The 24,592-nt window shown below is 40.2% G+C and overlaps 1 protein-coding gene across 2 annotated transcripts in view; it reads left to right on the top strand.

Moving 5' to 3' along the window:
- Positions 1-16,417, top strand: part of SEPSECS (Sep (O-phosphoserine) tRNA:Sec (selenocysteine) tRNA synthase) — a 43,695-nt gene extending 27,278 nt beyond the window's left edge. The window contains exons 9-13 of one of the 2 annotated variants that reach the window (XM_060012737.1): positions 2,960-3,053; positions 6,043-6,133; positions 7,529-7,638; positions 13,573-13,745; positions 16,133-16,417. In XM_060012737.1, the coding sequence (XP_059868720.1) occupies positions 2,960-3,053; positions 6,043-6,133; positions 7,529-7,638; positions 13,573-13,745; positions 16,133-16,246 (582 nt within the window). In that variant the 3' untranslated portion in view covers positions 16,247-16,417. Of the gene's footprint in view, positions 1-2,959; positions 3,054-6,042; positions 6,134-7,528; positions 12,889-13,572; positions 13,746-16,132 lie in introns of those variants that run through there. The other variant, XM_060012738.1, reaches the window with a different exon arrangement.
- The last annotated feature ends 8,175 nt before the right edge of the window (positions 16,418-24,592 follow it).

A 24,592-nucleotide genomic window follows, 5' to 3' on the forward strand; every position in this document is an offset into this window, starting at 1 on the left:
GATACTAAAAATATTTGCGGATGGATGTGAACTTGACTCACTAATATATTCTTTTTTGTTTACTCCCATTTACTAGTGATATGTGATTGAGTTAGTATTACGTTTAGTCTGAAGATTTTTATCCTAATGTTAGCTACAGTTGTAGTGGCATTAGCAAGTCATTGATAGAACTGGTTAGAACTAATTTGTTAAATATTGAAATTTAACATTGGGAAAATTTGTTTTTTAATAGCCACGTATGCATTAGTAAATTTAAAAGCACCCTCTAGGGGTGTTACTGAGGAAACATTTCTTTTTTTTTTCTTTTTAAGAAATAGCTAAGTACAAATTAAGGACAAATTACTCATCAGGTTCCTTTCACACTACAAGTGTGACTGCATTGGTGATTATTGTGGCAGCCATGACTAGATAGAATAATATTCGAAATTGGCCCTCACAATTGAAATAAGTTTTTTTGTTGTTAGGGGGGAAAATGTAGGGGAAAATGTAGGAGTCTGTAAAAGGCATTTCCTGGTTATCAGATTTGTTTCTGCTTATGAGAGGTTAATGAATTTGAGAGTAAGAATTAGATGCAGATTAAGACTTTGGTGTTTAATATAATGAAGAAGAATCAACAGTTAATATCTAAATTAAAATGTGTGACTCCTTTTTCCTTTTTTAAACAACGCTGAGCATTTCTTTTCTTTTCTTTTCTTTTTGGCCTCGCCATGCGGCTTGTGGGATCTTAGATCTCCGACCAGATTGAACCTGGGCCTTCGGCAGTGAAAGTGCCAAGTCCTAACCACTGGACTGCCAAGGAATTCCCAACACTGAGCATTTAAATTATGACCTAGTTACTTCATAGTAGATGAAAATATAAATGAAACCTAGGAATTCTACTCTTCATTAACTCTGGTGTGGTACTAAAAGATTATGAATTGTTTCAGTTGCAGGAAAAACTCTTGATTTTTAAATTTCATTTGATTTTCTTATTGTTTCACCTTCTGAAGTGAACATCAATATTAGTTTAAGAAGGAGGGGCCAGGAAATCTTTATATGTCTAAGAAAAGATGCCTACTCTTTTTTCTGTTTCTGCAAGTGGTGATAACATATGCATCCTTAAGGATTTCTATACACTTTTTTTAATGACAAAAGAGAAAGACTTATTACATATAACAGTATGTTTACTTATAGCTTCATTCAGTATGACAGATGTGGGCGTTAACTTTTTGAATATAAAAAGAATCAGTACATTTTAGTGATCTAAGATTTCATCATTCTGGCATGCTGAGAATTGATCTTATAAAATATCCTAAAAATTTAAGAATGACTATTAAAGTTTTTTTAGTTCAGAATATAAAATATACTGTGTTGACAAGGATAAAAATGTTTGTGGTCTTAAGGAGACTCATTAATAATTCATAAACCTGGTAAGAATTTCCCTCTTTTTAAAACCTTTACCTAACAAAAGCTGGAGTTAGTCATCTACTACGTACTTTAGAAATGAAAAAGCTACTCTGGGTCTCACTGTGGGATCAGACTATCCAACCCTCACCTTAGAGAAAACTGAAGCCGCTTATGTGGCCTTTGAAGTTGAAGTATCATTTCCTCTTGTCTCCACTTGGCTACTCTGTTGGCCCTTGGCTCTTCGGTGCATCATTAGAGTTTCTATGTTTTGACTGTGGCTGGAGGAGGTCAGTGCAAATGGGTTTTGTTCAGCTGCAGACTCACTTGGGCAGATTTTCGTTTCAACACTTTTAAAGTGCTTCCTAGGAGAAGAAAATACAATTTTAGGTCAAACAGTTGCCAACTTAATATTTATTTGTAGGTTTATTAAATTCTCACATACACGTGCACATGAGATTTTGTACTTGTAAACTATATGTATTTTTATTTTTTACTACTGGGTATACACTATTTTTCAGAGTAGGATCAAGAATACAATTTTTAGTTTTTAGATGCTGTGTTCTTTTAATTGAGTTAAGGGAATTGTTAATTTTAAGTTTATAATATTTAAAGGAAGTACATTTTTAAACTGCCTCTTCCTAAGTCTGGCACATACTAAAAGTCTGGCACGTTTTTCTTGCTGTTAGGAAAGCAGTGGTGAAGAAGGTAGAAAGTCCCTGCTTTCAAGGAGTTTTTCCATTCTAATAGGTAGTCATAGGCAATATTTATTTAAGCAAATTAAAGAGAAATTTCAGACTGTGATAAGTATAGTGAAGGAACCAAAATAGGTAATGGTGTTGGAGGGAGATTGGGAGTTCGGGTGGGCAGAGTCGGAGAGCTACTTTAACAGGGAAGTAATAAAGAAAGGTCTCCTTACATTGTGACAAAAGGGACCACTCTTGGCATCATCTGGGAGAAGAGCTTTCCAAGTCCAGGGGAAACAGGCACAAAGGTTCTGACATGTTCAGGGATTGGAAAGGAGGCTGATGTGGCTAGCATATAGTGAGTGGAGGGAATGACTGTCACTGAGTTGGGTGTGTTGGCTGGGGTGTATCACGTGGATGAAGAGTTTGATTTTTTTAACACTTACAGGAGGAAGTCATTGGGAGGGACATGATCTGATTCATGTTTTTGAGAGACCACTGTGGCCTCTGGAGGGGTGGGAAAGTAGGCAGAGAAGTCATTTAGAATCTATTGCTGTGGTCCAGGGGAGAGGTTAATGGCTGCTTGGACTAGAGTGGTAGCCCTGGAGGTTCTGTGATTTGGTAGCCCTGGAGGATTTGTGACAGATATGTGATAGCCCCAGAGCAGGAAATGTGCTGGTTCTTTACCTTTAAATCCTGTGGTTTCTGATAATTCTGGCAGCTTTAAATCTTTCTATATTGTGGCAAAGGAAAAGAATTGCTCCTAGGGCATATGAAGGAGTTAATTTACAGCATAGACTGTACACCAATCAGGGTTGTTTTATTAAATCTAGCAAGTTGCAGTGAGTATTTATTTGATTTTCTTTAAATGTAACATTTTGTTGTTGCAGGAAATGTTTTCATATTTGTCCAACGAACTAAAGAAGCTGTCAGAAGCCTACAATGAAAGAGTGTTGCATACACCTCACAACCCCATATCTTTAGGTAATTTTTTTTCTTAAAAACAAAATTGTACTTCTGAACCATCCCCAGTGGGAAGCTGGTGTTTCTAGAAAGAGTATGAATTCTTTCTGGTTACAGTGATGTTTCTAATTTCATTACAGTGCTAATTTGTAAATTTTAAAAGTTTAGTCAGCCTTTATAAATGCTGTAATGTATTTCTTTTTTTTTTAACATCTTTATTGGAGTATAATTGCTTTACAGTGGTGTGTTAGTTTCTGCTTTATAGCAAAGTGAATCAGTTATACATATACATATGTTCCCATATCTCTTCCCTCTTGCGTCTCCCTCCCTCCCACCCTCCCTATCCCACCCCTCTAGGTGGTCCAAAAGCACGGAGCTGATCTCCCTGTGCTATGTGGCTGCTTCCCACTAGCTATCTACCTTACATTTGGTAGTGTATATATGTGCATGCCTCTCTCTCGCTTTGTCACAGCTCACCCTTCCCCCTCCCCATATCCTCAAGTCCATTCTCTAGTAGGTCTGTGTCTTTATTCCTGTCTTACCCCTAGGTTCTTCATGACGTTTTTTTTTCCTTAAATTCCGTATATATGTGTTAGCATATGGTATTTGTCTTTCTCTTTCTGACTTACTTCACTCTGTATGACAGACTCTAGGTCTATCCACCTCATTACAAATAGCTCAATTTCGTTTCTTTTTATGGATGAATAATATTCCATTGTATATATGTGCCACATCTTCTTTATCCATTCATCCGATGATGGACACTTACGTTGTTTCCATCTTCAGGCTATTGTAAATAGAGCTGCAATGAACATTTTGGTACATGACTCTTTTTGAATTATGGTTTTCTCAGGGTATATGCCCAGTAGTGGGATTGCTGGGTCATATTGTAGTTCTATTTGTAGTTTTTTAAGGAACCTCCATACTGTTCTCCATAGTGGCTGTACCAATTCACATTCCCACCAGCAGTGCGAGAGTGTTCCCTTTTCTCCACACCCTCTCCAGCATTTATTGCTTCTAGATTTTTTGATGATGGCCATTCTGACTGGTGTGAGATGATATTGTAGTTTTGATTTGCATTTCTCTAATGATGACTGATGTTGAGCATTCTTTCATGGGTTTGTTGGCAGTCTGTATATCTTCTTTGGAGAAATGTCTATTTAGGTCTTCTGCCCATTTTTGTATAAGTACCGCATGCTAACCGAATGTGCCATTGGAGCTCCAAGGTCTTCTGCCCATTTTTGGATTGGGTTGTTTGCTTTTTTGTTATTGAGCTGCATGAGCTGCTTATAAATTTTGGAGATTAATCCTTTGTCAGTTGCTTCATTTGCAAATATTTTCTCCCATTCTGAGGGTTGTCTTTTGGTCTTGTTTATGGTTTCCTTTGCTGTGCAAAAGCTTTGAAGTTTCATTAGGTCCCATTTGTTTACTTTTGTTTTTATTTCCATTTCTCTAGGAGGTGGGTCAGAAAGGATCTTGCTGTGATTTATGTCATAGAGTGTTCTGCCTATGTTTTCCTCTAAGAGTTTGATAGTTTCTGGCCTTACATTTAGGTCTTTAATCCATTTTGAGCTTATTTTTGTGTATGGGGTTAGGGAGTGATCTAATCTCATACTTTTACACGTACCTGTCCAGTTTGCCCAGCACCACTTACTGAAGAGGCTGTCCTTTCTCCACTGTACATTCTGCCTCCTTTATCAAAGATAAGGTGACAATATGCTGTAATGTATTTCTAATATAAAACCTATACGCTGAAAGAATTCAAATCTATGTTAAGTGTTATACTGAATATATGGAAAATAATACTTTTAACTCTTGCTTCTCACCAAAATAACTTGGTCACTGATAAGGACTCTATATAAATATTTTAAAATTTCTACCAGTTAACAAAACACCATAACATTAAAGATATTCTTATAATTTTTAATGCTGTTATTATTTATTTTCTTGAGTATGCCTGTGTTAGAGAAATCTGTATTTATGATCATTTCATTTTGTCATGTAGTACAAGGACTACTAAACAGGATAAAAAGAATGTTGACTTTTGTGCATTTAACTAACTTTTACACTTCATGATTACCCCTTTTAATTTGTGAATATATATAGTATAATATGGTTCATATTTCATGTATATCTGAGGAAGGTAAGGAAATAATAATTTGTAATTGAAGCCTTTTTCAGGAATGGGCTTCCTTGGAAAACCATTTGGCCACTGATAGATAATAAAATCACCCCAATCAGTCCTTTGTTGGTTTATAATCTATGTAGATATTATAGAAGGTGATACGGTATGATTTGAATCCCAGTTCTGCCATGTACTAGCCTCTAACTTCCTTTTCCCTGTCTATAAGTAGAGATAATGATCCCTCACATACAAAGTTGTTAAAAATGGTTGAGATTATATTTGTAAAGTATCTAGTATAGTAAGTCATATTATCCATGTCATTGTTCCATTTATTTAGTTGGAAAATTCACTTTTTGGAAGGGTGATATGGAAATTCTCTTCTGATTCTGAGCATGTTTATGTTAACATATTTTTATCTGATATGGAAACAAATCCTTACGATAATATATTAAATGCATTAAAGTGAAATGGTGCCATGTGACAATGAATAAAAAGTGATATCTCCATGAAATAAGACAGTCACAAAAAGACAAATGCTGTATGATTCCACCGATATGAGGTACTTAGAGTACTCAAAATCATAGACAGAAAGTGTAATGCTGGTTGCCAGGGGGAGGGGAAAATGGGGAATTATTGTTTAATAGGTATAGAGTGTGAGTTTTATAAGATAAAGTTATGGGGATGGATGGTGATGATCGTTGTGTAACGAGATTGAATGTATTTAATACCACTGAACTGTATACCTAAAAATTGGGTAAGATGGTAAATTTTATGTTACATGTTTATTAGCACAATAAAAAAAGTGATGTCTCTGTGATTGTTTGTTTCTTAAGTGGTTTTGTGCTGGTGAACCAAGGCTCACTGGAATACTTTTTTCTTTTTCAGCTATGACGCTTAAAACACTAGATAAACACTGTGACAAAGCTGTCACTCGGCTTGGCTCCATGCTTTTTACCAGACAGGTTTCTGGAGCCAGGTAAGTATGTTTAAAAGAGGATTAGATTTATTTCACTTTTTAAAATTAACTCTAATAAAGCACCTTTCTTTAACAATAAGTCCCCCAAGTATGTGCTGAACTGCACCTGAGAATTCATCGTGGAGGAAAAGAATGATGAGGTAGAGAATCTACAAGGCTGTCACATAGTCAGTCACCTGTGGAACGTGAAATAGTCACAGGAAAGATATGAATCTTGTTTGCTTTAATAGACATATAAAAACAAAGTTCATTACCCTTCTGTACAAATTTTTGTCTTTATTTTCCTTTGTTAGATTATCTTCAGTGGTGTCACATTATGGTGTTAGAAATAAGTTGTCTTCATTACTAAGTTTAAGTGAAAATGTTTTTAAGGAAAAGTCCATTTCCCAAACTGAAAACGCTATGCAATTCTTGTCTAAGTACTGCCTTTGAAAAATCTACTTTTTGCTTTTATATGTACATAGCTTAAGATGAATTTCATTTTTCATTTTATGTTTGATGAGGTCAGAGAAAAATGACTTGAAAAGTACCTTGCTCTAAGTACTCTTCTTTACGTGCTCCTGCTAAAGAATTTCTCTCTGACTACCAGAGGTTAGAGATTTCACATCAAAGAACAACTTTTTAAAAGGAAAAACATCTTAGATTAATTCACCTTTTACCTTGATGAGCTATATCTATATGCAGCATAGTTTTGACACTTCTAAAATGGTTTTCTTGGCCTTGCTTTTTAGTGTTGCCACTATTTGTCTTTATGTTTAGGTTGATCTTAATTGAGTTCTTAAAAAAAAAAAAAGAGTACTGTTAGAAATCTGCTTATATCAAGTATGACAGTGAAATCAAGCTTTAAAAATGCATGTACCATTGCTGAATTTAATGATTGCTGACCATCAACCCACTGTAAGCAGTTATGTAATTTCTGCTGGATCCTGGCTTTAAAACCCTCCATTGCATAATGTGATCAGATAGATGTAATTCTAGTCTATTGATTACTTGAGGCGATACACGGCAGTTAATCAAAGTGGTTTGATTTACAAACTTAAATATTCCATTAAAGTGTGTATATGTGAAATCAGATTCTGGTATTTGATACAAAAACAGAAATAACTTTCTTTTTACCTTTTTGAAGATGTAAAGGTGTTTTTGATTCCTAGAGCTTGTAGCTCTTTAATAGAAGATAAGTAAATGATAAGCATCAGGTAGTACTTCCTATGTGAAGTGCACTGTATAATTTTATTTTAAGGCTGCAGTCTGTTTTCATAGGCTACGATTTATGGCTGTTATTAAACTTCTTACTAAGCAGGTGTAAGGCTTAGTAACACAGCTTTCTTTTGTTTATGGGTGATACTCTGTTAACATCACCAGACATACTAAATTGGTAAATCTTTTCCCTTTCAGGGTTGTGCCTCTTGGGTCTGTGCAGACTGTGAGTGGCTACACTTTCAGAGGCTTTATGTCACATACAAATAATTACCCTTGTGCTTACCTCAATGCCGCATCAGCCATTGGTATGAAGACACAGGATGTGGACTTGTTCATAAATAGACTTGACAAGTGTTTAAAGACAGTAAGAAAAGAACAAAGTAAAGAGAGTGATGTATCTGGAGTTGACAATTATGATAAAACTGAAGATGTGGTTATAGAAGAAATGGCTTTAAAACCAGATAATGTACTTCTTGGCACATGCCAGGATTCTTCCTGATGACATGTGAAGGGTTTCTTTGTGATAATTTTAAAAAAGTGATGAGGCTACCGTATAAGCTAGCAGTTTAAAGACAAGACTTGAGATTTTTGAATTGAGAATTTCATGGAGAATATTTGGTCAAGGAATAGAACATGGTCTGAGCTAGCCATTGACGATTGTTACATTTGTTGTTCTTAGACTGCCTCAATCATTATCCTTAACAGGTTATAATGTACAATTAGCGTTTTTCTAATTGTTAAATATTTGCCAAATAAACATTATGATTCAGATAATTCTTACTAATATAATGATAGTAAAATTACACATTACTCTAATTCTCTTTGAAATGTGTAGACTGCTTTCTTCTGACCATTCTCTATCATTCACAAATTACTTATGTTTCTGACCACACAGAATTTAGAAAGATCGCTAATGCTACTAATTAGTAGATGTTTGTTGATATGTGTAAGTCACAGAATGCCTGGAAAATGGACATTTCCCAGGAAAGCAGAGTCAAGGTCAAGGTGTAAGCTTTAATTTTTGCTCAACAGAAATGGATCTCAACTGGGGATGATTGGCTTCTTATATCTAAGTAACAGCTGGAGATATTTTTGGGGTTTTTTTGTTTGGTTTTTTTTTTCGGCCATGCCACATGGCTTGTGGGATCTTAGTTCCTCGACCAGGGACGGAACCTTCGCCCTCAGCAGTGAAAGCGTGGAGTCCTAACCATTGGACCACCAGGGAATTCTCTGGGGATCTTTTTTTTTTTTTTTTGCGGTACACGGGCCTCTCACTGTTGTGGCCTCTCCCGTTGTGGAGCACAGGCTCCGGACGCGCAGGCTCAGCGGCCATGGCTCACGGGCCCAGCCGCTCCGTGGCATGTGGGATCCTCCCGGACCGGGGCACGAACCCGTGTCCCCTGCATCGGCAGGTGGACTCTCAACCACTGCGCCACCAGGGAAGCCCCTGGGGATCTTTTTTGATTGTGAAACCTAGTAGGATGCTATTGACATCTAGTGAGGGGAGGCCAGGGGTGCTGTTCAACGTCCTACGATGGACAAGACAACTTCTCAAAACAAAGATTTATCCAGCCCAAAATGTCAGTAGTGCTGAGGTTGTTAAAAACTTCTCTAAAGTAAAAGAACTCCTCAGTAAAGAGAAGTTTTCCATAGCAACTTGAATTATTCAGTAGTACTTCAAAGAAGGTAGCTCTATAAATGTTACCAACTAAACAGCATATAGATTTTTTTTTGTTAACATCTTTATTGGAGTATAATTGCTTTACAGTGTTGTGTTAGTTTCTGCTGTATCACAAAGTGAATCAGCTGTACATATACATATACCCCCATATCCCCTCCCTCTTGTGTCTCCCTCCTACCCTCCCTATCCCACCCCTCTAGGTGGTCACAAAGCACCGAGCTGATCTCCCTGTGCTATGTGGCTGCTTCCCACTAGCTATCTATTTTACATTTGGTAGTATATATATGTCAGTGCTACTCTCTCACTTCGTCCCAGCTTACCCTTCCCCCTTCCCATGTCCTCAAGTCCATTCTCTACATCTGCATCTTTATTCCTATCCTGACCCTAGATTCTTCAGAACCATTTTTTTTTTTAGATTCCGTATATATGTGTTAGCATACAGTATTTGTCTTTCTCTTTCGGACTTACTTCACTCTGTATGACAGACTCTAGGTCCATCCACCTCACTACAGATAGTTCAATTTCGTTTCTTTTTATGGTTGAGTAATATTCCATTGTATATATGTGCCACATCTTTATCCATTCATCTGTCAGTGGACACTTAGGTTGCTTCCACAGCATATAGATTCTTAAGTGAAAACCGAGGTTACCATTTCTAAATATGTAATTACAAATTGTTAATATGGCATGTGTGCATTTTTCCATTTGGGAAAGTGAAAACTTTATTCCATTGTTTTGCTTCAAGGAGTGTGTATATTTGGTTGGTTTGTTCAGGTGTTTTGCACAGCTGCCATTAAGAGTGGTTAACATGGGGATTCTGAACATATTTTTGCTGGTGAGGTGAAAATGATGGAGTATGAAGAACAGGTGTATTCCCTTTTCATTGCCCATATGCTTACTTTCTGAGTCTGAAATTCCAGATGTACTGGCTATAACTATTACGTTTGTTGTTAATTTTAAAAAATAGACTGATGTCTCATAGCCTAAGGAGTTAGTGAAGCCTCTGAATGCACCAAGATGTCAAAGCTGTATTTCTCAAGACTTGCTCTGTGGAGCATTTATTCCTAAGAGATGCTCATGGGTATAAAAGGTTCCACCGACAAATAAGTTGGGGACTTTGCAAACCTGCCTATTGGCATATTAAAGTTTCTAAGAATTCCTTCTATTCGAGTTTGAATGTATCCTTATCTAAAGATGGAACCCTTTTTTTAATTAAATAGTTACCGATATCGCATTGAATGAACTTTTGAAAACACTACAGTAGAGAATGCCACGTAGCTTTCTGGATGGTGTTTTTCTCTATTGTTTTGGCATTGTAAACTATGTTAAATGTGAGCTCAGACAGCTGCCACTCCCACGGGTAAGTTAGAATATTTTGGACACTGGCTTGACAACCTTGGAAGTCAACTGTGTTGAGATAAAGTACTTAATTACAAATATTGTAAAGATTACCTTAAAATTATTGTATCTTTGGGGTTCAGATATTTGAAGTGTCTGGGTTCTTTAAATAGCTATAATAACTTCTTTCAAAGGGGTAAATCCTGGATTAAAAAATTGTATAATTTTTTAATGTGAATTTGAGACTGAATTGTAGAACTAATAAGCTGAAGAGTTGCTATAGACCCTCTCGAATCTGTGAAAAGGAATGAAGTGATGTTGCAGATGTAGATGCTGGCAGTGCAGCATACCGTCCACGTAAGCCAAGATTGTTTTCTAGAACGAGTGATCTATATCGTGGGATCATCATTTAGTTTAAAAAAGGCCAGAGCCGAGAGACCAGCAAATGTTTTCTCATCTGCAGTGTATCAGCAGTTCTTGGGCTTCAGCTGCTGAATAGATAATAATTCTAATTGAAGATAAATTACATGAACCCACATGTGAGTGATAGATATGTTATAACATTTCATTCCTGGTGCATAAAAATCAGCTGCAGTTTTTTTTATTAGTCCTTTCTTTTCAGAGGTTTTGGAATTCCAGCTCTATTCCTGCTGGTTTCAATTTGACCTTGAGGTCGGAGAAGTCACAAGAATTTTTGAAGGGATGTTGTAGGTTCTGCATATTGAGGCTTTCCTTTGCCACCACCCCAGTGTCCTTTGACTTGCTGTCTCTCATCTCCACATATAAGTATAAAAAGCATACAGTTATTTATTTTAGCCTGCTAGTAATGATTGGTAATCCTCATAATTGGCCTCAGTTATTCTCGTACTGGGGCAGAGGGGCAACGGATGATATCTTTTCCAGTCAGTGACTAAGATGTCCTTTTCTGTCTTTATGATCCGACTGCCCTTACTAAGACTATCAGGTAGAATTTTGGAGTTTGGTTTTTAAAGTCATTGGGCTGTGGTAGTCTGCCCCGAAAAGAAAATTGAATAACATGAAATATTCTTTAGGTCACCGAACGTATTACTAATTATACACACAGCAGGGAAAGGTATTTTAAATCCAATTCTCAATTTGGCTCCTAAGTTCTCTGCTGACAAATTCTCCCTCTGTGTGATACTAGCCTTAGGAACTCTGTGTTCAACTATAAATCTTTTTATTTAGCTTTTTGCATTAGTTGACAAGGTGTCCGAATATGAACTGTTGAATACAGTTATGTTCAGCCAATAGGCACTTGATATGCAGAATGATAACTTTTAAGTTTTTTCTAATATTTTGCCATAGCACATACCTCTATTGTGGTTCTGTTTCTCTAACCACTATAATAAGAACTGTAATTGAGGTCTGAGCTATGGGATGTGCTTTTACTTTTAGACTATATGGCTATGATAACGTTTTAGGAAAATTAAAATTAAAACAAAGATAATTTTTTTAACCAGCAATGTTACTTTAATATTGAATTAGTAGCTCATCATGAGTTAAATTCTTGTGTTCTTTCATAGAGGAAAATAGCCAACAATTGACGACAATGACACACCCTGATGAGTCTCATTGATAATACACTCAGAGAAATTTTTTTGAATACATCCACATTTGGTGCATATGAAAGTTGGGTTTTCTTTCCCACTGTCTAAGATGGACTAATTTCTGCCAAGCCCTTAAATGGTTTTGTTATGTTTTGCATTCAGGAGGCTGACCTCATTTTGTAACTGAATTTGTGTACACAGAAGTTTGATCATTTCAGAAGTTTGATACCTTCTGAATAATCTGATAAAAACAATTGAATATGCTGTTAACGTATAACATCAAGAAATCCAGTGAACAGTTTTTTTCCTTGTCTGTCAAATTGTGTTGATTATTTGTCTCTTGTGGCTACTCAGTGTACAGGTCTAAGACTTACCCACTGCTTCCTTTTGTGCCTTCCTTTTTACTTGCATGCTCTTTGTTGGCCATTATGGTAACATACACATGTAAGATGATGAGTTCAAGGCTAATGAATATATCGTTATAATTTTCGACCTAATGTTCTACAGTTCAATCTAAGACCTTAAGCAAAATCTGGAAATGTTTATATGGTCTTGTTTTTATCAAGTGGTATCAACTTTAACTTTTAGAGAAATGTGAGGAAAGGCTATGTTCTTCATATTTATACATATAAATGTTTAATTGTGGGGGGTTTTAGCTGTTAGAATTGAAGCTGGTGTCAGCCTGCTAACCTGTATGTTACACTGAAAGAAAAAGATGTTTCCAAAAATACTTTTGGTGTAGACTATGTATAAATAAAACTAAATTGTATAATTTATTACATGAAATAAATTTTTAATAGATCATTGATAGTGCATTATATTATTTTACCTAATCACTGCTCCAGATACAATTTGAAAGTACAGATAACTAACATTAAATTACTTGCCCATTTTTTGATTCAGTCAACAGTATCGACTTGCCCAGAAATCAGCAAGAAAAGGCATACTTTATAATGAGAATCGTGAGTCACGGGGGTGGAGGCTAGATTATTTAAAAAAGAAAAAAAAACAGCAACCATTTCCCAAAGGATCTATTGACTATAGAAAGTTGGAGGCTTAGAAGTATTGAATCTTTTCTAAAGGCAACACCTTAATTAAAAATAAAATAGTGTCACTTCCTTCTTCAGCAAATTTCATTTTTAAATTGTACTATCTGAATTTTACATGTAGTTCTCATTTGATTTGGAATTAGATCTCTGCACTGGTACTTACTGACCATGTGAGTTCACATATTTAACCTCTCTGAACCTCAGTCTCATCATATGTGAAATGGGTACAATCCTATAGGATTGAGAGTTAAATGAGATAACAAGTAAAGTGATTAACTCAGTGCCTAAAACATAGCACTTGCCATTAATAACTGCTATGGTGGTGTGCATAAAGCTATAATGTACCAATTTGTACTAGATTTAAATTAAATTTCAAAAATTAAAATTTCTTCATTAGTTTATTAGAATGTTTTTTGAGAGGGAGTCATCAATGAATTTTGCTCATCTCCAGTGGAAATTAAAAAGTATGTACTTGATTTTAGATGACGATCTTTTTTTTCTTTTTCCAGAATTTTTCTACTTTCATTTTTATGAGTTTCTTTTTGTTTTGTGTTTACACCTGAGTTGTTTTTTTGTTTGTTTGTTTGTTTTTGCGGTACGCAGGCCTCTCACTGTTGTGGCCTCTCCCGTTGCGGAGCACAGGCTCCGGACGCACAGGCTCAGCGGCCATGGCTCACGGTTCCAGCCGCTCCACGGCATGTGGGATCTTCCCGGACCGGGGCACGGACCCATATCCCCTGCATCGGCAGGCGGACTCTCAACCACTGCACCACCAGGTAAGCCCCTTGAGTATTCTTTTTAAGAAACATATTTAAAGTGCATTATCTATTTTATGTACTTGAAATTTCAGATCACAACCCAGCAAAAATGTACAGAGAAAGTTCATTCATTGTGACTTCCACATCAATTGTATTATCTGACCAAAGTTTTTGGTATAGTCAGCAGACCTGCAAGCATAGCAGTTTATTATATTTAGCCCTATTCTTAAATGACTTTATAGTAGAATGACCGATCGTGGCTCCCAAGTTTACATCTTTGTAAACTGAAGAAGAATCTGAAAAAGAATATATTATATAAAACTGAATCACTTTGTTGTATACCTGAAAGTAACACAACATTGTAAATCAACTATACTTCAATTTGAAAAACTGTAGCTGTGTTTATTGGCCTGATCTTGATTAAATCCTGTTAGGTCAGATGGAAAAAAAGAAAATTGAGACTGGAACTGTATTCAGAGTTCTTGGTTCGAGCGGCTGTTTTCCTTGTGGCCCCTTCCCTCCCTTCTCTCCCCTTTGCTCCCGTCGTATTTGCCACTGTTGGATTCATTTCTTTGTCTTAAGTCTTTCTTTCTCCTGTTAAAGTGTAGATACATCAGGAAATAGATAACTGCTATTTATCCTTATCAGTTAGTGACATCTTAGTTTGTATGAGTTTATCAGATGTTTCCCTAAGAGTGGGTTATTAAAGAAAACTTATTATAGAAAATTTCAAACATATACAAAAGTAGAGCAAACCATATAATGAGGCCCAGTATTCATCACTCATCTTTGGCACTTGTCAAGTCCAATTTCGTGTCCCCTCTACCACCCTCTTACTTGAAAGCAAATCTCAGGCATTTCAAGGTGTAGCTCACATTTCAACATGGATCTCCTAAGTAAAGGACTCATTTTTTAAAAAGTCACAATACTATTATCACCCCCCCAAATTAACATAATATCTTGATATCATCAAATATGCTATCATTGTTCATTTCTCTAATTACCGTTTTTTGTTTTTTTTTTTACATTTGAGTCATGATCCAAATAAGATCCCCTAAGGGTAGATTTTAGTGGAAAAGGGAGAAGAGGTGAGAAACAGATGGCTTGAGGAACCAGAGAAAATTAGACAAGTGCAGAGAGAAGAAGGCTTGAGATGGTGTTTTTCTAACGACTTTCCCATGGATTAATAATACTGGATTTATGAAGGATGTACTCCAAATGGGCTCCTAAAGATCTTCCAGGATGCTGGAGAAATTCCCATTTGACCTGCTCCAGGTTTCACTGGTTATCATAAGAAATGGACTTCAGTCCATAGTCGTGTATAACAATTCAATTTCAATGCTAACTTCCTTTACATAAGGCTGCGAGTTAGAACCCCAAATTAGATTAAGCCTATAAGGCAGTGGGGGTAATCATTCTAGATATATAGAGGGAACCCTTATTCTAAATAAATGTGTAGAAGGCTAGTTGAGTCATTGTGTTGGGCTCCAGCCAGCCAGGTTTAATGAGCAGTGGAAGGTTGAGTGCCATCTCAAAACCAGTTTTCAGAGGAGAAGGGAGGCAGACAGGGCCCCCCTCTGGGATGGATCAGAGGAGCTGAGTGTGACGCTCAATGAGAAGAATGTCTGATGTATCTCATGGACCACTTTAGAGAGACAGGAACTTTTAAGAAGTACTTGGGGCTTTTGACCAGATAAAAAGCTGAGAGAGTGTTCCCCCCTCCAAAAAATGTGTTCATAGGCAGTAAATTGGTCCTTTACACCATAAAGGCAGAAAGTACTTTTAGCTAGAAAGCTGTCCAAAAACAAAAACAAAAAGAGAACAGAACAAAAAACAAAAGCAAAACCTCTCCTTGAAGAAGTTAACCTGGAAATGAAATTCCCCCTTTTAAGCTTTCCCCAGTAAGAACACAGTTCTGAGAATGGCTGACTACCCAAAGTCACACAGCTAATTAAGGTCAAAACTGAGGCAGGAGCCACCTACTGGCCTATGACAGGGCAGGGGCAGGTCTGAAGGAGGTGAAGAAACCCTTTGCAAGATAAAAAGTTGATCTAGTAAACATTGTCACAGCTTTTGGGTAAACTTTCTTTTTTTTCCCTTGTGAAATGCATCAGTTTCTCTTTGTGCCTTCCATTTCCCATGCCTGCTCTCACCATGTTCAATTTATGCCCTATTTGTCATCACCTGGTGACTCAAACCTTCTGGGGTGGAGGTGGTGGCAGGTGGGAGATAGGAGCCTTTTGCACAGTGACCCCTGCTAAGTTTTCTTGAAAGCCAGTAAAAATACTCATTAGTTTTAATCTACTAATTATAAGCAAATGGACATTTTAACCTTAGGAAATTCAGCATTTTTGTTTGCATTTATGATCATTGTCTATTTTCCATTTATTCCCATCTATTTGCAGCAAGTGCATTTTGCGGCCAACTTGGTTTATGCTGTTCCCCAGGAAACAAAAAGAAAATCCACAACCAACCAAACTGCTTGTATAGCCATTCCCATGGAGCCCAGTGCTTCCTAGGCATGAAATTGACTGACACACAAAGGCAGCAGGTGCGGGGCCACATGCCACTTGCCGCTTTTTTTTTTAGTGTGTGTTTATAATCAGTAAATGGCTGTGGATGTTTAAATGGTTCCCTAATACGATGGAGAGCGGATGCCATTATTACTTGAACTTGTATTGCCACGCAGATGGTGGAAATAAACATCCAATTCTGCACACAGTTTTGTTTGCCTCTTACTTTGAAAAGATCGGCTGAGCATCAGGCATCCTCGGTGCCAGCAGGGACTCTTGGGCGGGTCGGGGTGTAGGCAAGCAGGGCTGCCGTCGGGTTCCAGATTGGCTTTTGTGTTGAGAGCCCCGAGGACAGCAGGTTTCCTGTAGGTGGCTGAGGGGGTTCATTGCAGCAGTGGACCCCACCCCTGAACTACCAGGCGGCAGCTCCAAATATCCCTTCCTACTCGAGACGTGCCTCACACCTTTAATCTTCTCTATTAGACAGAACTGTTCTCTACCTCAGGAACTCTCGCTGTACCTTCCTCTCCACCTTTCACTTGCTTAGACACTTCGGAAAATGGAGTTGGTTCAGTACTGTGGTGATGGTACCAGCTTTAATTTCACCCTCCTAGCTTCCCCTGCTGGTCCCTCAAATTGCCTCCTTCCTGGGGGTCATCGATCTACGTACTATATTTTCCTCCCTCGGCACGTTGGAGGACCTTAGTAAATATCTGTTGGTCCAGTGATCAACTGACTTGTTCACACTACAGAAAAAAACAGTAGGGTTTAACGGCAGCCTATTCCAGAAATATTTAAACAAGTGTTTTAAAGAGTTCGGAATAAAGATAGAAATGAATCTCTGTGATCTTTTGCAAATCAGTGAACAGAAAGAACAGGGAGGATGTGGGGATAGGGAAGTCTTCCTAGCACCTTGAGATTCCCCGGGGAGGAAGCCCACTCCTTGGGAAGTGGGTCAAACTTGGGAAGGCCAGGTAAGCCACTTCTCTGGGGCAGAGACACTGGCCAAATAGGAATACGGATGCTTGAGGGATGATTCCTCTCTGCAGGGCCAAAGAAACTGCTAGATGAGCGAGGGGCACAGGGTTTACACCAAAGGCCATTTCTAGCAGGTTTGCTCTGTTTTATTAACGAATCATGCAAAAGCAAAGCAGAACTCCCCTCCCCCAAACTGGCTTATTTTCCTCATGCCAACCTCCTTTCTTCCCATCAAATAATTTAGTAATCCTGCCCATTTCTATAGAGTGCTTTCCGGATTACAAAATGCTTGCACGTACACTATTTTGTTTTCATCTGCTGTCAGTCTCTGGAGCTGGGCAGGGCGTAATGATGATGTGTATTTTTGCATTTAAGCCCCAGAGAGGTTTGGTGATTTAGATAGCTTGTCTGGCCTCATTCCAAGGGGTAGGAGGGTCTAGAAACCCTGGCACTCAGGGCTCTGATGCTGGCCTTGGAGCTTTCTTGGAAACTTTGGAACAAGGATTAAGATCCTGTGCTTTGGAAGAGGGATAGGCAAACTTGTCCTGTAAAGAGCCAGGTAGTAAATATTTTAGGCTTCGTGAGCCACACGGCCTCTGTTGCAACTACTCAAAATCTGCGGCAGACAATATGTAAATGAATGGGCATGGCTGTGTTCCATTAACACTTTATTTATGGACACTGAAATTTGAATTTCATATAATTTTAAGAGTTGTGAAATATTCGCCTTTTGATTTTTTTTTCAATCATTAAAAGTGTGAAAACTATTCTTAGCTCATGGGCCACACAAAAATAGGAGGCTGGTTCGGTTTTGCTCATGGGCCACGGTGGGCTGACCCTCTTTTAGAGCTGGTTCTGCCATTTATTAAGCATGTAATTTCGGGCAGATTACCTAGGTAAGCCTCAGAGCTGTCAATGACAAGATTGGAAAAGTCATAATGATTTCCACCTGCAGGGACTAGAGGATGAAATGCAATAATTGTAAAGTGTTTAGCAAATCACTTATACAATTAGCCCTCAGTGGATGGGAGGTGTCATAATTTGATGATGCTACATTCTAGGGAACCATTTGTCCTCCCAAAATATACTGATAGGGGATTCTACTCTCTCTCAAACAACCTCAGCCTTTTCCACACCTGGTCCTAATGAAAATTTGTGTATTAAAGGGAAATCCAGATATGTCCACAGGACAGAAATACTTTTTTTTTTTAAGCCAAAGATAAACCTTTAAAAAATAATAACTCGTGGTGACAAGAAAGACCCAAACGAAATGCAAACAGGCTGCATGTTTGGCCTGCTGACAAAATCAGGATAAGGAGCTTCTGCTTTCCGGCCTTAGTTTCTTCATCTGTAAAATAGGGATAATAACCATGGTCTCTACCTCATAGGATGGAGGAGGAGATGAAACAGGATAATAGGTGTCAAGGGCATAGCGCGGTGCTTAGCCCGGGGTCAGCACTCCTCCAGGGCAGGTGGACTTCATGTTCTGTGTCTCACTGGCGCTCCCCTCCAAGCTCAAGTTCTGAAGAGACCGATGTTGATGCTGATGGTGGTGGTGAGGTGGGGAGGGAATTGCCTATTAGCTGAATATGCACCTTTTATTCCTGAGCATTAAAGAAACTGAGATCTTTGGCAACCCTTTGCTCCAGGCACCTAGAGGATTCAGCCCCAGGACTGGGGTCATGGTTCTGCGGGGCCCCGGCATCACCACGGGAGGCTGGGAGGGCAGCAGGAAGAAGACGCCTGTGAGCACAGAAAGCAGCTGAGGAGCTGAATCCAGGAAAAAATGCCGAGTCTGTCCGCTCAGCATGTGCCAACCTGGCCTAGATTTGCCCAGATCTGGCTCTCTGCTCTCCCTCTTCAGAAGCAGAAGCTTGTGACTTGGCACCTGCTTCTGGAAGCCTCCATAGACAGACCTTCTCAGATGATGCTACACCCTTGAGGTAGGAAGGATAGGTCGAGGCGAGAGCAGGGCTCTCGAGACCCAAGAGGCCGAGTAGGGTGTCTGTCCTCTTGGGCCTGAGGTTCCCTGCTCGTCAGTGGGAATCTCGGCCCGCACCCAGAGGACTCCTGACATTTGCACTGACCATGCTGCAAGGTGACCTTCTGCATCCTGCAGTGGTGGATGGTGAGGACCATTGGTAACCAAGCAGATGAAGTCCTGGGAGGTACAAATGAGGAAGGTCAGCCCTGTCCTTGGCTGTCCCTTCAGACAGCTTCATTGCCGGCCAGTCATGCCTTCTAGCCCAGGGGCTGCACTGGCAGTGATTTGGGGCCTGCATAGGGGAAGGCGGGTGGTGCTGCAGACTGAAGAGGAGCTGCTTTTGCCTGGCCCATCCATCTCTCCAGAGCCAGCCTCCCACCTTCCCACTCCCACTCAGTCAGTCTTATATAGGCAGGGCTGGCAAAAATTACAGGTCAACTGGCGTTTCAGTTCAGTGGGACTCCCCATGGCACAGTCAGAAAGGGCAGAGGCCCTTTCTGGACCGTTTATCTGTCTGAGATTTACTGAGCTAGTTTCTTCTCAGTATTCCCACCTCTCCTCTAGAACCCTGACTTTAACTGGGAATAACGGCACCTTTCCAATGGATTAAATTTCCCAGCTTGCCTTGGAGTTCAGTGTAGCCACCTAGTAAGGTCAGGCTAATGAAATGTAAGCTGAGTTATTGTGTGGGACTGCTGGAAAGTTTCCTTAAGGAAGAAGTAGTACACATGTCTGTGCTTTCTTGTTCTGAATGCAGAATTCAGACGTGATAGCTGGAGCTCAAGCAACCGTCTTTGACCATGAAGTAGACACACCAAGCCTAGTGGAGTAGCTAAGTAGAAGGAGTTTGAGCCTCTGATGATGACAGTGCCATGAAACTTTCCCTACATTGCACACCTGCAGACATTTTTCATGAGAGGTAGATAAACTTCTACCTTTTAAAACTCTTATTATCATGAGTTCCTTTGTTACATGCAGCTAAACTGATACAAGACCCTGCTGTGTGCCAGATACTCTTTCAGGTGATGGTGACACAGCAGTGAGGATGGTACATGTGGTAACCTGCCCTGTATGCTCCCGTTCTAGTGGAGAGAGAACCACAAATGATGAAACACAATAATTCCAGGAAATAATCAGTGCTATGAAGTACAGAAAACAAGGTAATATTGAGTGAAACATGATTCTAAGCCTGTCACATGTATTAGCCAAATTAATTTTCATGCCAATTCTATGAGGTAGGGGCTATTAATATTCCCATTGTACAGTGGCCTGTGTAAGGACACACAGCCAGTGAGTGGACGAAGCAGCATGTGAATCCCAGCACTTAGCCTCCAGAGCCGACACCATTTAACAGTGGGCCCTGCTGCCTGCTGAGAGGCTAAAGAGAGAAAGCCACTCAGCTGGCATTGGGCCCTCTTATTCCCGTCCAATGGTCTTCATATCAATACTGTTTTCAGCATGGTGGTCCTGGGGTGTGAGACTTCTTAAGAACCAGCATCCTTAGAGTACCATCTGGAAGCTGCATGACCTTTCTGACCTGAGTCACGCTGTCTCTCTTCCATTGCATATTATTGGTTACAGGTGAGTCACAAATACTGGCCCAAATTTAGACCTCTACCTTTCTATATAGGAGTGTCATAGAATCTGTGGACATATTTAAAATCACCACACATATCAGTAAGGCATGCACTCAGTAATGGCCACTCTGGTTGGGGAAGCACCTGGGAAGAAAGGAGAGCACAGATGTGATGACTGGAACTCAAGCAGCCATCTTGGGCCATGAAGACTCCACAGAGAGACACCAGGAGCCAAGAGCACAGCACAGACAATTGGGACTGTGTGCAGTCAGTCTTTCCAGACCTAACCTAACATGGCTAGGTTCTGGAATCTGGGATGCTGAGGAGGCCTCTGTGCTGCCCCAGGCATCAATTCCAGTGATCAGTGCTGGCTGAATTCCCCTCGTTCTCCTGAGGGCCCTGTGAACTGCCAACCATTGCACCACCTGACTTGGAAATAACAGGGGCTGTGTCCAATTTAGATGTGCCCAGGCGCAGGGGAGTGTCTGTACCAGGGCAGGGCCAGATAAGCAAGACCATTTATAGATGAGCTGGTGGGAGCATCAATGGACTGTTTTGAATCATTGACATCTTGGAAGTGGTGGTTTTGAAATCAAACTGTCTTTGCAGGAATCAGCCTCAAATCCAGGACAACCTTCCAAGATAAGTCCCTGGAGAGTCCCCAAAGCTGTGGAATTGCCTGAGGTTTGGGGAATATGGACCAGGGCAGGAAAAGCTTGAGATCCTGCTCCAAAACTCTTCCAAGTCCTCCCACCCCATCACCTCCACCCCCTCATATCACCTCGGAGACAGTGAGCCACTTGCCCCAAGAAGTGTTACTAGATGGTTCACGGAATAGCAAACATAGGAATGAATATATATTATCATATATTATATCATATATTACACATTATATATGTATTATATATATTATCATATATTATAAAAATATATTATCATATGTTATCTGGCTTAATCTTCACTGCAACCCTGCAAGAGACCATCATTTTCCCCCTTCTACAGAGGGGGTTACTGATATTCAGAAAGAAGTAAGTCACATGCCTAAGGTCACAAAGCAAGCAGCAAGGACAGGACGGAAAGTCAAACCTGCCCGGTTTTGAGTCTTATTTTTCTTCCTCTGCCTTATTCTAACCCTCACACGTTGATGAGACAGAGGGAAAATCAGGCTTGGACGAGCTTGAGATCCTTAAGTGACAGTGGATATAGCTCTGCAGCTGCCTTGAGTTATTCAAGAGTAAGCTTGGCCTGGTCAAGGACACGTCCTACAGGAGGGGAGAACTCTCCTTGCTCAGCAGGTCCCAGGTGTTGCCCTGGAGGCCCCACGGATCTGGTTCCACCCAGACACTGCCCAGACCATCTGCAGCTTGGGACAGCAGGGCTCTGGGCAGCTGGGGAGATGCCTGTAGAACTATTCCCAGAAAAGGAGAACAAAGGAAAATGTGGCTTATTAGTGGGGAAAAGGTGGAAAGGAGTCTGGAACTAAAGGAAGGATTTAAGTTTCAACGAGAAGACTTCTCTCCCTGCCTCTCATTCTCCAACTGGCTTTGACTGAGAACAAAGCAACATCTTTTCATATGTTGAACAAATGGTTTGTCCCCAACAGTTCTTGGGAACCCGCACCCCAAACTCACCCTGGCTGTGACCTTAGAACACAACGGCTGGGGAAAGGCTCTCTGTCTGAATACTTCCCTTCCTAGAAATGAGACTGGTGAGCAGAGATTTGCGTCTCAGCTTGGCTTTGCTCCGTCACAGAGCCACACTCCGTTAACATTACTCTCAACCCCAAACCTTGGAAAACCTAAAGCTGAAAAAAATCTGACTTGAACTATGTGGGGCTCTTCTCAATCTTCCTTTATCCCACTTTGTGTGACTAGTCATCTATTTTTGCTGCAGAAATGTCAGTGTGTTTTTGTACAGGATGCTGCCCCAATACGACTATGCCCCATCGTACCTTTCTTAAGACCCCCCAGAATCCCAAATATGGAAAACCTCTGGTTGCAGGAGTTTCAGGTAAGAAACTGTGGAGCCGCCTGAGAAAAATGAGAACACCCTTCTCATCCTTCTCTCCTATCTCTGTCCTCCTCCCTCCTCTCTCCCCACTTAAAAAAATCCTGCTTTTAAGGGTACTCTGTTTCTTCTTTTCCTTGCCTTCCTTCTTCTTCTTAGCTGTTTGGCTCTCTGTGCACACAGGTGCCCATCCATCCACCTGACAGAAATGCATTGTGGGCCAAGCCCGCAGTTGATGGTACAGATACAATGGTACAGATACCACATGGGCGGGGTCCTGCTTCAGTCCGGAAGTGAGGACAGGGGAAGGATAAGGAACAACTCACCCGGACTGGGGTGGGGGCAGGATGGAGCCTGGTAAACCACTTTATTCCCTCCCAGCTTCACAATCCTTCCACCCAAAAGCACCACAAGGAAAGGTACTTATAGCACAATAGTCTCTCAACCCCATCCCCTGGCCATCCTCTCTTCTGTAGACCACCGTCAGGGGGTCCGTGAAGGCTTCTTGAGAGAGGGACACCTAAGTGGGGAGTCGGAGACTTTCATTAGCTGGGATGGCCACGTTTCCTCTCTATTATTTGATATCCAGTGTATTCACTGCCTAGGGCTACTGTAACAAAGTACCACACACTGGGTGGCTTAAACAACAGAAATTTATTGTCTTGCAATTCTGGAAGCTGGAAGTCCCAGATCAAAGTGTCAGCTGGGTTGGTTCCTTCTGAGGGCTTTGAGGAAGACTGTTCCATGCCCCTCCTCCAGCCTCGGGTGGTCTGCTGGCAGCGTTTTGCATCCCTTGGCTTCTGTCGCATCACCCCGATCGCTGCATTCATCATCATGCCTCCTTACAGCATTCTTCCTGTGTGTCTGTGTCCAAATTGTCTCTTCGTATAAGCACGCCAGTCACAATCTATTAGGGCCCACACTACTCCAGTGTGACTTCATCTTAACTAGTTACATCTGAGATGACCCTGTTTCCAGATAAAGTCACATTCTGAGATACTGGAGGTTAGGACTTCAACATATGAACTGATACAATTCAACCCATAACACCAAGTCTTTCCTTGTGGATGACGCTTCCAGGGAAGAGATTTCCGTCTCTACCATCGTCTTAGTCTGGGCTTATGACTCCTGAAAAGACTGATGGGGAATGAATCAGGAGGCAGGAAAGGAGCCTGACTGGCTTTCCTGGTGAAGGATGGAGAAGGGCAGCAGCCTTGTTTGTGATGAGCTGAGATGGGCAAAGCAGGGATGGGGCTTTGGCCAGGAGGACCTCAAAAGAGGCAGGGAAACTAGGGGGCTGGTGGGAGGAAGGCTAAGTTTCCATAAAGTCAGGACCAAACAGTGGTGCTAGAGTGACCTAAATGGGCTTTAAAAACAACTACTCATCTGATGCAAAAAATATTAATAGAAAACTGAAAATAATCTCCCATATTCCATAATGTTACAAAGGGTCTTTAAAGTTAAGTTCAGAAAAAGTGACAAAGAATGGACAGATCAGTGTAGCACTGTGGTTCAGGACATGGGTTTGAATGCCAGCTCTGCCACTTAGCTGTGTGACCTTGGAGAAATTACTCACCCTTTCTGGGCTTCTGTTTTCTCATCCGCACAAGGTGGTTAATAGCTACTTCATTGAGTTGTTCCAAGAATCACTGTGAGTCTGTGAGTAAAGCCCTTGGAACAATGTTGAACACACAGTATGTTCTTCAGTAAATGTAGCTGTTATTATATAGAATGTTAGTATATGTGGGAGCCCTGAACAGACCGTGACCACACTTAGTTTACTTCTAGCTTCTTCGGAAAGGCTCA

Source organism: Delphinus delphis, chromosome 5, assembly GCF_949987515.2.
Source record: "Delphinus delphis chromosome 5, mDelDel1.2, whole genome shotgun sequence".
In the NCBI taxonomy this organism is placed as follows: Eukaryota; Metazoa; Chordata; class Mammalia; order Artiodactyla; family Delphinidae; genus Delphinus; species Delphinus delphis.